This window comes from Lampris incognitus, chromosome 4 (genome assembly GCF_029633865.1).
Source record: "Lampris incognitus isolate fLamInc1 chromosome 4, fLamInc1.hap2, whole genome shotgun sequence".
NCBI classification, from domain to species: Eukaryota; Metazoa; Chordata; class Actinopteri; order Lampriformes; family Lampridae; genus Lampris; species Lampris incognitus.
This window is the reverse complement of record NC_079214.1, coordinates 7,995,398-8,007,645: the sequence shown is the minus strand read 5'-3', so window position 1 is coordinate 8,007,645 and position 12,248 is coordinate 7,995,398. Positions and strand designations below refer to the sequence as shown.

The 12,248-nt window shown below is 49.1% G+C and overlaps 1 protein-coding gene across 2 annotated transcripts; it reads left to right on the top strand.

Annotated features, from left to right (window-relative positions):
- Positions 1-1,098: 1,098 nt before the first annotated feature.
- On the top strand, positions 1,099-11,242 carry kiaa0895l. Of its 2 annotated transcripts, none has more exons than XM_056278419.1 (7): positions 1,099-1,235; positions 1,682-3,212; positions 4,007-4,150; positions 5,901-6,033; positions 6,948-7,253; positions 7,699-7,796; positions 9,352-11,242. In XM_056278419.1, the coding sequence occupies exons 2-7, from the start codon at positions 1,731-1,733 to the stop codon at positions 9,511-9,513; spliced, it is 2,325 nt and encodes a 774-aa protein (XP_056134394.1). In that variant the 5' UTR covers positions 1,099-1,235; positions 1,682-1,730; the 3' UTR covers positions 9,514-11,242. The 2 variants fall into 2 exon arrangements, with proteins under 2 accessions (XP_056134394.1, XP_056134393.1); XM_056278418.1 differs by having other exon boundaries at positions 9,315-11,242.
- Positions 11,243-12,248: the final 1,006 nt, after the last annotated feature.

Here is a 12,248-nt window from a genome sequence, read left to right as displayed (position 1 = left end):
GATTGTTGCTGAGTGTAGTACGGTGCTGAGGGTGATGAAGAAGTAAGATAAAAAGAAAGGAGTTGAAAACGTACGGTGCTCGTCTCTTGCCTCGTTATTATTTTACAGCTATACTAAGGTGATAAAGTCTAGTTTAGGACAGAAGCTTGGCGGGTCATTTAAATGAACTGCTTAGCCGCCATTTCTGGTAACTACTAACCAATATTTTCAGATTGTTACATTCATATATAGATACTAGAAGAACCCCGCTACAATGTAGCGGTTTGGTTCTCCACCCGTCTAAATCTCCCTCCTCTTCATCCTGCCAGCTAACCGCCTTCCCCCTGCCCCTAAACCCCCCCCACTCCAACTCCATCCCCCCAAATGCTCAGAATCATCTGAAATTCCGAGAAAAGTGGTTTATAGCCATTTTTAGAAAATGCATATTTTGCACAATGACGCATAATTATTATAATTATATTTTAATTTTCTGGTCCTCTCTGGAACAATACCTACCACCTCCAAAAAAAAAATGAGGATCATAAGTGCATTTTTGCAAAAATGCTTGTTTTTGCATAATGCCAAAACATTTCTAAGTCCCAGAAAAGAATTTTTTATATAGGTGAAAAAAATCAAAGATGCTCAGAATCACCCGAAACGCCGAGAAAAGTGGTTTTTAGCCATTTTTAGAAAAAATCATATTTTGCATATTTATGCATAATTACGCATACTTTTAATTGTCTGGGATTTTTCCCCTTACTCTCTGGGACAATACCTACCACCTCCAAAAAGAATTAGGGTCATAAGTGCTTTAGTTTTCGGACCCGCTATCTGCACTAACTGAGTAGATATAGAGATATAGTCCAACGTGACGCACATTCTATGCGCGCTGTTCGGAACCATCCGGGGCTCCGCCATTGCTGTTGGCCCGCTGACGTCTACGGAGTCGACGTAACTCTCTCTTTCCAGGGCCTCCGCGACGAACGACTCTGGGAGCCTGGGGGGGTGGGGTGGGGGGGTCTTACGTCACCACGCACGGCGCGGCGTCACCGACGCTGCGGCGCCGCGCCGTGCGTCATTTCTTCCAACGCAGCAGCGCGCGGCTTCCGGATGCACGGCGAGAGCGGCCGCTTTTGCCTGCGCATCCGGAAGCCGCGCGGGTGCCGACCGGAGGAAATGGAGGCAAAGAGGAAAGAGAGAGAAGCGCGAAGGGGAGACGCGGCGCAGTGAAGCCGCCCGGGGATCTCCGCTGCCAGGTAAACTCGGCACTCCGTCGTCCACGCGAAGGCGCTTTAGGTAGGGAAAAGAAAGCGCGTCCGTCAACAGGAAACACTTTTCCTGCGGCCGTTGGTCGGGACGGCGGATCCCCCCCCGCCGCCTCCGCCCCCGCCGGGAGGAGGAGGAGGCGGCGGCGGCGGCGGACGCTTCACTCGTGCCGGGGGGAACGAAACGTTTCGTTTGGCTCATTCATAAAAAGACCCTAGTTTTCTGTGTACAGTTCGGAGAGCATGCGTTTTTAAAACCCCGGTTTATTGAGAGAACGGGAACGGTTCCGATGACTCGTCTGTGACTGCGAGACTTTCGCTGTCGCAACTCTTAATGCCGTTCAGGCGGAGCAGCTCCCTGTCCTCTAACTGTACGTGCCTTTGTCTCACACACCCTTTTACACTTAGTCACAACGCTCTCGCTTTGTTCTCCACAGTGTCCGGCGTCAGATCCTGCTTGTGCTGGGGGGTGAGGTTTTGGTGGTGATGGTTCTGGACCCAGGTGGGGGCTGTATGGATCGGATTGGGAGGAACAGCGGAGGGGATCTGCTGGAGACGGAAGACGGAGCGCGTCCACCCTCAGCCAGCGCCGCCAAGAAACCGCAGGCTGCACCCGCCAACTTTAGTCCCTCCTCCAACCCTCAAGCCACACCCACCAACTTTAGTCCCTCCTCCAACGCTCAAGCCACACCCACTAACTTTAGTCCCTCCTCTAACCCTCAAGCCACACCTGCCAACTTTAGTCCCTCCTCCAACGCTCAAGCCACACCCGCAAACTTTACTCCCTCCTCCAACCCTCAAGCCACACCCACCAACTTTACTCCCTCCTCCAACCCTCAAGCCACACCCTCCAACTTTAGTCCCTCCTCCAACGCTCAAGCCACACCCGCAAACTTTACTCCCTCCTCCAACCCTCAAGCCACACCCACCAACTTTACTCCCTCCTCCAACCCTCAAGCCACACCCTCCAACTTTAGTCCCTCCTCCAACCCTCAAGCCACTCCCACCAACTTTACTCCCGCCTCCAACCCTCAAGCCACACCCGCAAACTTTACTCCCTCCTCCAACCCTCAAGCCACACCTGCAAACTCTAGTCCCGCCTCCAACCCACAAGCCACACCCACAAACTCTAGTCCCGCCTCCGCCCCTCAAACCACACCCATCAAATCTAGTCCCACCGCCACACCTCGAACCACACCCATCAAATCTAGCCCCCCCTCCACACCTCGAGCCACACTCATCAACGCTAGTCCCTCCAAACCCCGAGCCATAGCCACCAACTCTAAACCGGCCTCCAAACTGCAGGCCACACCCACCAACAACTCTGGTCCTGTCACAAAAAAGCATGTCACGCCCACCACCAACTCTAGCCCCGCCTCCAAACTACAAGCCAAAGTCCCCGGTGTCCAGACCCAGACGGGGCAGGTTTCCCACAACGGACCTGCGTTCCATCCCGAACCCTCTGGCTGCCGTGCGGCCCCTGCGGTGGAGCGGAGGTCATTAAAAGGCGGGACGAACCCGAGACCGCTGCTCCGTCGCCCTCTGAGCCTGGAGATTACCCCACAGCGCCAGCTTGCGGACGGGCGTGTCTTGCAGCCGCCCTGGCGCAGTGGAGCCGCCGCCCCCTCCCCCCCCGCCCGCAGCTTAACCAGCCCCAGCCTGGGCAGCGGGGGATGGATGCGTCGCAGTGGGAGCACCTGCTCTGTAAACTTCCCCCTGAGGGCCAAAGGTCAAATACGACCCGCCACATCACTGCCACATATCGCTAGGGCTGCTGGGAACCCCTCACTGCCCTCCTCCCCCCGGCCCTGTTTGCTGGTGGCCCTGCGGCCCCTGAACCTGGAGCAGGAGAAGGAGGCATTTTTCCGCGCAGACTACAAGTACGAGCCTCAGTTTGAGTACGCCCAGCCGGAGCCCAGCGCCGTGCTGGAAAAATACAAGGAGGGCTCAGCTCTCTTCCTGGACCAGGTATGACTCCCACATTTTAGAGAGAGAGAGGCCGAATCCAAATGTCAACCTTCCAGACTAGCGGATTCAGCTCTGGCACACTTGGGTCATATGTGCTGTGACGTTTACTGACGGACTAAGCGTAATTACGTTTAGTCTGGGGGTCTGCTGGTTGGGGGTCTGCATGGACCTGTTCCTTTAAAGGATCATTCAGCCTGGGTCTTTTTTTGTTGTAGCTTTTGACCATCGTGCTTATTAGTTATGTTATCATTTCAGTCACTGGGTTCATTTTGGAGATTTGATTCTAGATATGGCAGCAAACAACCGCTGGACACTTTTACAATGGCATCTTATGTCGCTACGGGTCACGAGTGTCAGACATGAGTCCAGCAAGTCCAATTTAACCCAAATTTGCACCATTTCCCCTCACATGTAAAGAGAAAAAGTTGCAATAAAACACTCATTTGCATACTGTGTACTTTCTGGTTGTTTAGGAAGGAAATTAATTGTTTGTCGTCTATTTTAAACAGGCTCATAAAATGTGATTTAGATTCTTCTTCTTGTATATCGCAATGCCATATTATCATCTAGGTAAAGGAACATTTTGAGTTCCTATTGCCCACTCTCGACCCAAAGTGGACTCTGGTCACCTGCATGAAAGTTGGCGGGAGCCTCCTGTCGGACTTGATTTGTTGTAGAATTGGTCAGACAAGCGCCTCTGGACTTTACAGGAGCACAAACGTTTAGTCTGAAAGTGTGGGACAGTCTGGACATTTAGATTCAATATCTCTCTCTCCCTCTCTCCCTCTCTGCAGGCAGTGGGAATCATGGAGTGTGTCCTCAGCAGATTTGGCTCCTATGAGAACTTCGAGGAGGTGACGGGAGGGAGCGTTCTCCCTAAAAGTCGGGTGTGGGCAGCGGTGAGGAAATACCTGCAGAAGGAGGGCTGTGTGGGCGAGGTGAGCTCGGGCTGCAACCAACAATTGTTTCCCTAATCGATTAATCCATTGATTTTTTTTTTCTCCAATTAGTCGGTTAATCACAAGACGCGATAAGATACTTTATTGTCACACACCGAAATTTCGTTTGGTGGCAAACGACGAGGTAAATGATTAAAACAACAAGATAAAAACAAGAACAAACAACATTTCGTGTCAATAAATGAGGTAGTAAAAATAATAATAAAAAGTAGAAGCGGTTTTTAAAGCTCAAAATAGTGCGTGGGATTGCTGCACATAGTTGTCCATATTGCAGCGGCTTTAGTACCAGTTAGTCCTCAGCAGCTATAGGCAAGTGTGTGTGTGGGGTGGGGGGGGGGTGGAGGCTACAGCTCTGGGGAAGAGTCAAAAATACTTGTGAACGCTCATCTTAAGTTTCCGCAGACCAAAGTTGCGTCTTAAAACGTTGACCTGGTCTGACCCAACAGCAAAAAACCCCTCAGGTGTTCATTTCATGATGATGTCGATGAGAGGACGGCGAGCAAATCTCAGCGTGTAGGAAACTGCAGCCAAGAAATGTTGGCTAATTTTACTTAATGAATGACTCAAACGATTAATCGACTGCCAGAATTGTAATTGATTAATTTTCTGATGCTTGATAAACCGATTAGTCAACAAGTCGTTGCAGCACTACTGTGTGTGTGTGTGTGTGTGTGTGTGTGTGTGTGTGTGTGTGTTTGAAATCAGTGAAACAGTTGAAACCTTAAGTAAATATATAATAAATATATAATCATAAATAAATTAAAATAAATAAGTTCAGGTCTGTTGCCATTAACAAGCTGGTGCCACTTGTAAGTGACGGTAACGAACGTTGAACGTGATGAAGAAGAAGAACACTAATCAAAAACACAAAACGTTGAAGGCGTTTGTGTAGCTGGTGTTCGTAGTGTTCTGGCCTCTATGTGGCGCTCACATGTGAACAGGCTTCGTACGTGGGACTGCTGTTTTGAATTTTATTGGACGTTTATTATTTTTTTTTGGGGGGGGGGGGGGTTCTCCCTTTTTCTCCCCAATTGTATCCAGCCAATTACCCCACTCTTCCGAGCCGTCCCGCTCGCTGCTCCACCCCCTCTGCTGATCCGGGGGGGAGGGGGGGGGCTGCAGACTACCACATGCCTCCTCCCATACACGTGGAGGTCGCCAGCTGCTACCTTTCACCTGACAGTGAGGAGTTTTGCCAGGCGGACGTAGCGCGTGGGAGGATCACGTTATTCCCCCCAGTCTACCCCCCCCCCGAACAGGTGCCCTGACCGACCAGAGGAGGCGCTAGTGCAGCAACCAGGACATACCCACATCTGGCTTCCCACCTGCAGACATGGCCAATTGTGTCTGTAGGGACACCCGACCAAGCCGGAGGTAACGCTTGGATTTGAACCGGCGATCCCCGTGTTGGTAGGCTACGGAATAGGCCGCTATGCTACCTAGACGCCCTTTTATTGGATATTCTTAACTCACCTGTCCAAGTGAAGTTTATAAACCAGGTAGATGTGTTGTCAAAATACCCTCACAGAATCACACAAGTATCTATCTATCTATCTATCTGTCCATCCCTCCATCTGTCCATCCGGCCGTCCATCCATCCATCCATCTAACTGACATATCTGGAGTTTTATAGTGGCGGTAGCTACGATGGCGTTTTGTGTGTGACTGTGTGTGTTGATGTCTAATAATGTGAGTGTGTGTGTGTGTGTGTGTGTGTGTGTGTTCCCAGGTGGTGGTGTGTCTGTCTGAGGAGCTTCTTTCTCAGGCTGTGATGATGGTGGAAAGCTGCCGGCCAACTCTCACCATAAACCTGGCCGGGGCTCGACAGCACTGGCTGGAAGGGATGCTGAGACATGAAATAGGTACACAGCAACATTATCCTTCCATCACTACCCTTCATTCTGACATATTCTACACCAATATCAGACATCGACATTGATTCTCAAAGCATTAAATACTGCCTGTCAGCTCACCCAGTGTGAAGATAATCTATTCTATCATGACTGGATTTGCAGAGGCGGCACGGTGGCGCAGTGGTTAGCGTGATCGCCTCACAGCAAGAAGGTCCTGGGTTCGAGCCCCGAGGTAGTCTAACCTTGGGGGTCGTCCCGGGTCGTCCTCTGTGTGGAGTTTGCATGTTCTCCCCGTGTCTGCGTGGGTTTCCTCCGGGTGCCCCGATTTCCTCCCACAGTCCAAAGACATGTCGGTCAGGTGAATCGGCCGTACTAAATTGTCCCTAGGTGTGAATGTGTGTATGTGCGTCGGCCCTGTGATGGCCTGGCGGCTTGTCCAGGGTGTCTCCCCGCCTGCTGCCCAATGACTGCTGGGATAGGCTCCCCGAGAGCAGGATAAGCGGTTCGGATAATGGATGGATGGGTGGATTTGCAGATATGTTTTACGTGTCAGTATAATGGATATCCAAAGGAGTGGAATCAAGTGCAACTGGACTTGGTATATATCCGTGAAGACGTTTCGCCTCTCATCCAAGAGGCTTCCTCAGTTCGTGCCTTTCTGACTAGACGAAGCTGGTCTGACTAGCTTGGTCTAGTCAGAAAGGCACGAACTGAGGGAGCCTCTTGGATGAGAGGCGAAACATCTTCACGGATATATACCAAGTCCAGTTGCACTTGATTCAACTCCTTTGGATAACCACGACCTGGATGAATGAGAACATTCACAGACAGTATAATGGATGAACCTACGTGTTTGAAATATTATTCCAGATGGTCTTTTCATTTCTGCTGCTTCCTTTCCCCCATCCCGTTTGTCCCCTCAGGCACTCACTATCTACGCGGGGTGAACAACAGTCTGCAGCCGTGGGCCACCGCCACCGGCAGGAAGCAGTTTGGACTCAAACCGGCCAATCCCACGGAGGAAGGCCTGGCCAGCCTGCACAGCGTGTTGCTACGAAAACAGCCCTACCTTTGGCGTGCCGCTCTGCTGTACTACACCGTCTACCACGCCGCCAGCATGAGCTTCAGCAAGCTCTTCTCTCACATAGGTCGCTTCGTCCACGACCCTGCCGTGCGCTGGGAGTACTGCCTCCGCGCCAAGAGGGGGCAGACTGACACCTCAAAGCCAGGTAACCGCCTTCCAAATGAATCAAATCCGCATTGAATCAAATCAGATTCAGCTCAGTCCGGCACCGTAGCAGTGGTTTGTGATCAGCACAGCATTCTCAAATACCACATTTGAAAAAGCTTAAATATCAAAAATGCTAAAGTAGATAAACTAAGAAAATAGAAATATAGATAGATAAAAAAAGCATATTTATACAGAGTAAGGTGAAAGCAGATAAAATTTGAATAATAAATGTGTAAATACCAAATAATTACAGAAAAGATAATCAGTGGAAATAAAGTTACGATACACGTTTGCATGCACGACCAAATTTCCACACGTTTATTGTGAGCAGTGAAACGTAAACGATTTAAAGAAATAACCGTTTCAGGAAGAAGAGTTCATCTCATTGCTGTTTTTAAAGCTTGTATTTCTGACATGTACTTTTCCTGGGCTGGGCGTTCCAGGCTGCTTCAGTAAAGACCAGGTCTATTTGGACGGAATCCTGCGGATCCTACGACATCGGAGAACCATCGACTTCAAGATGCTGACCTCTCTCGGCAAGGTCAGTCTCAAAGCACCGGCAGTCCAATTGCAGTCTGTTTAGACCCTCTCTAGGCAAGGTCAGTCTCAAAGCACCGGCAGTCCAGTTGCAGGCTGTTTAGACCCTCTCTCGGCAAGGTCAGTCTCAAAGCACCAGCAGTCCAGTTGCAGGCTGTTTAGACCCTCTCTAGGCAAGGTCAGTCTCAAAGCACCGGCAGTCCAGTTGCAGGCTGTTTAGACCCTCTCTCGGCAAGGTCAGTCTCAAAGCACCAGCAGTCCTGTTGCAGGCTGTTTAGAGCCTCTCTAGGCAAGGTCAGTCTCAAAGCACCAGCAGTCCAGTAGCAGGCTGTTTAGACCCTCTCTCGGCAAGGTCAGTCTCAAAGCACCAGCAGTCCTGTTGCAGGCTGTTTAGAGCCTCTCTCGGCAAGGTCAGTCTCAAAGCACCAGCAGTCCTGTTGCAGGCTGTTTAGACCCTCTCTAGGCAAGGTCAGTCTCAAAGCACCAGCAGTCCTGTTGCAGGCTGTTTAGAGCCTCTCTAGGCAAGGTCAGTCTCAAAGCACCAGCAGTCCAGTAGCAGGCTGTTTAGACCCTCTCTAGGCAAGGTCAGTCTCAAAGCACCGGCAGTCCAGTTGCAGGCTGTTTAAACCCTCCCTAGGCAAGGTCAGTCTCAAAGCACCAGCAGTCCAGTTGCAGGCTGTTTAGACCCTCTCTAGGCAAGGTCAGTCTGAAACTACCAGTAGTCCAGTTGCAGGCTGCAAGGTCAGTCTCAAAGCCTGAATCTGAATACAATTTGATCTCCTAACCAGTGGTATTTTAAACCAAACTACTCATCATTCCTTTCTTTATATCAAAATTAATATTCCTAAATGAATAATATTCATATCAATATTATTTTTATAGTATCGCTCTAATGTGTTTTCGAAACAGTGATATTGAGGAGTACTGCAATAAAGGTGATTATTTGTTATTTTACATTTACTCACAGTAAGATATAATCACTCTTCTTAGTTACAGTTTAGATTTTCAGATATCAGTTATCTTAAGAAACTAGTTTTTGTCTTCCACATTAAAATGTTCCTTTAGGTTTATGTTTAACTTGCTGTCAAGACAAATATAAATTACTTGGTGATGAACAAACTCATTCACTATTAAACAGCATGGAGGAAAAAAAGCTTTCAAAAGGCCAAAAATGTAAAAAAAGAAGAAGTTGAGAAGCCACCTAAGTGCAGAAATATATTTAATTGTACAAATAGCATATATATATAGTTATTTTATTATTTTTTTGTCTATATATGTATATATAGACAATGAGCACAGAATTTCACTCAGATGCAAGAGGATACAAACGACTTTTCAGACTGAAGCTCTCATACAGCATGTTTTTTCATCGCCTATATGTACTTTATATGTACTTTATATGTACAGCTGTTTGAGCAACTACACGTTATATGTCTGCATTTAACTGGCTGCCAAGCTTCTTTTGTTAGGTGAGTAAACTCAAAAACACTCATAATCAGAAGCCTTCATCTCCGTCATGAAGGTTGTGACCTTTCCCCTCCCCACCGTTCCCCTCCCAGGTGTCCTACGAGGACGTGGAGCGGCTGCGGCACGCGGCGGTGCTTCGCAGGGCCCGGATTCCTCACTTCATGCAGGATCAGGAACGCTACCTGCAACATCTGGACCACATCGTCACCATCAACCAGCTGGATGACGCTGAGCTGCAGCATCTTCTACCGTGACCCTGTGACTCCACCCCCACCCCCCCCCCACACACACACACACACACACAGTGAACCCAAGCAGGGGTCATACGGTGTTCTGTTATCTCTGACATACTGTATACCACTAACGCTTTTATCTGGACCCATTTTAAAACTTGAACGGTATAACCTGTGGGATACAAACATAATCACCTCCACCGACATTTCAGATTATCTATCACCAGTGTTTAATGCATGTCTGTGAGGCTTCTCCCCCTGGCTAGGTATTGTACGAGCTCCGCCGTACCCTCACTTCTCACTCTGAAGGAACCTCAACGTGCCCTCTGTAGGAGGTGGCCCATTATCATGTATGTAGACCCCTCCATGCACACGCAGAATGTCACTGGACACGAAGCCTGTACGGGAGGACGCGTTCAGCTCTTGTGCAGTATTACATTCATGATCATTTAATTTATGCAATTATTTATGTTTTATGTTTACTTTGCTTTTTATACCGTTTTTTTTTTTTCAGACAACAGACTGAATGTGCTTGGTATCAGCTTTATATCAAAACCTTTTAAAAGTCAAGCGTTTTATGCCTTACGTTGTTTGCATTTGGAAAAGGGCACCAAGGATTCCCGTGCTAAAGATCCAACGGGAAACCGTCAAACTGAGACCATTAATCTCTGAAGTGCCAATGGACTCAGACCAGTATTAAAACTCAGACCAGTATTAAAACAACACTGGGAACTTTTATGCTCGGTGTTAGCAGTGAGATGGCCGACCCGTTTGATAGAGTATAAAGAACATCCTTGGTGGCCTTTTATTTCGAGGCTACTGTGATGTGACCCGGTTCTGTTTTAGAGCCATCTGCCTGGCAATCAAACTTCTTTTTGGAGCGCTGACATGACTGACAGATGACTATAGTGTTCCGCCAGAATCTGTGACCCATCAGATTATGTGACCCCGCTTGTAGTTAAAGCGTGCTCTTTGAGACGGGACGTGGGCGGGTTAAATTCAGGGATGTTGCAGATGTTTGGGTGTAGGCATTAGGCCGGAGACGGTTCGTTTCCGGCGTGGGTTTGGCGTGGTTAAGCTTGATTAGCATGTGAGGGGGCAGCCAGAATAGCCCGGTCACATAATCTGACGGGTCACAGACTGTGGTGTAACACCGGCACGGCATTTTAGCGGCACATCGTGCCAGCCAGCCAGAGCAGCTCCTTCTTCTGGCCGGGCGTGAGACCGGCGGGGTACGGATTTGAAAGCAGGGGTGTTGCAGGCGTGCCTTCGATGGGTTCAGAACTCATCTGCTTGTAGCGAGCCATGTGTTTTTATGGGCTGCTTTTCTCATATGTTCATCACTTTAGGCGTTAACCCAGGGCATTCGTTTAGCGGCTCAAGCCGTCTGTGCGCCGGTGGATACACGTCGTAGAAGCCGGACAAGACGGGACGAAGAACTCGAGCTCTCCTCCAGAATGTGAAACCAACCCACCACCCTTTTTTGAATATTTTACCTTTGATAAAAGTGAACATGTAACTGCAAAATTGTTCTTCTGCTTCGTTTACTAACGTGTCTCCAAGGAGAGCAGAAGTATTTTAAATGACGAGTAAGGTGTCCGCTGACTCGCTGGCCAGTCTGCTGACAAAGCTTAAGCCCAGGTTTACCTAAACGAATGCACCTATTTGTATTGCACGAATGTTGCACATGTACTTTTTTTTGGATTGGGAAAATCATCTTGTACTTCCAGGTTATTAAAATCACAACTGTACTGTACTTGGTGTAGTGATTATACAGATGTCATTGAAAAGAATTTCCTTCCCCTCAGGATTTTTAGCACCGTGTTTAGGTGTTCACACTATATATACATATAGTATATGTATAGTGTTTTTTTCCCGAAACTGTCACTGGTGTTGTGAGCGCTCAACTAATGAGCGGAATATCAACACGGATACAGGAAAAACGATTTAAAATTCAGTATTAAAATCTTTTTTCCTGTATCCGTGTTGATATCTATCTATCTATCTATCTATATATATATATATAACTCGTGGATTGCAGGACACTGGTGTCAGATGTGGGATGGCGAGACTGAGGCCATCGGATGCGCGTGCGCCCAGAGGCGTGAGGAAGCGGATATGCTGAAGCATGGGGACACGCTTCCCGAAGGAGGGGGGTAACGTGACGACCATGAATGGCTAGACTCGCCAGCCCTTGGCTAACGGGTCGGACCCTTTAGTCGACTGGTTAACGTAGTCGCCCGTGGTGCGGGAGACCCGGGTTCGCGTCCCGGCTGCGGCTGGCCCTCTGAATAAAAAATAAAATAAAATTTGCATTTCAGCATCCAACCATGCATCCATCCATTTTCCGAACCGCTTATGCTGCTCTCAGGATCACGAGGATGCTGGGGCCTATCCCAGCAGTCATTGGGCGGCAGGCAGGGAGACACCCTGGACAGGCCAGCAGACCATCACACACACTCATACCTCAGGACAATGTAGTACGGCCGAGTCACCTGACCTACATGTCTTTGGACTGTGGGAGGAAACCGGAGCCCCCGGAGGAAACCCACACAGACACGGGGAGAACATGCAAACTCCACACAGAGGACGACCCGGGACGACCCCCCCAAGGTTGGACTACCCCGGGGCTCGAACCCGGGACCTTCTTGCTGCGAGGCGCCCGCGCTAACCACTGCGCCACCGTGCCGCCTGCATTTCAACAGTTTACTCCTAAATTTTGCAGTCCTGAAGCCGCTGCGCTCCCAACTCAAGTT

Bases quoted from the DNA above. Each gene is read 5' to 3' on its own strand.
- kiaa0895l (XM_056278418.1), top strand. From the start codon at position 1,731: ATGGTTCTGGACCCAGGTGGGGGCTGTATGGATCGGATTGGGAGGAAC. The intron at 3,213-4,006 runs GTATGACTCCCA...CCCTCTCTGCAG, and splicing joins CAGCTCTCTTCCTGGACCAG to GCAGTGGGAATCATGGAGTG. The intron at 7,797-9,314 runs GTCAGTCTCAAA...TCCGTCATGAAG, and splicing joins TGCTGACCTCTCTCGGCAAG to GTTGTGACCTTTCCCCTCCC.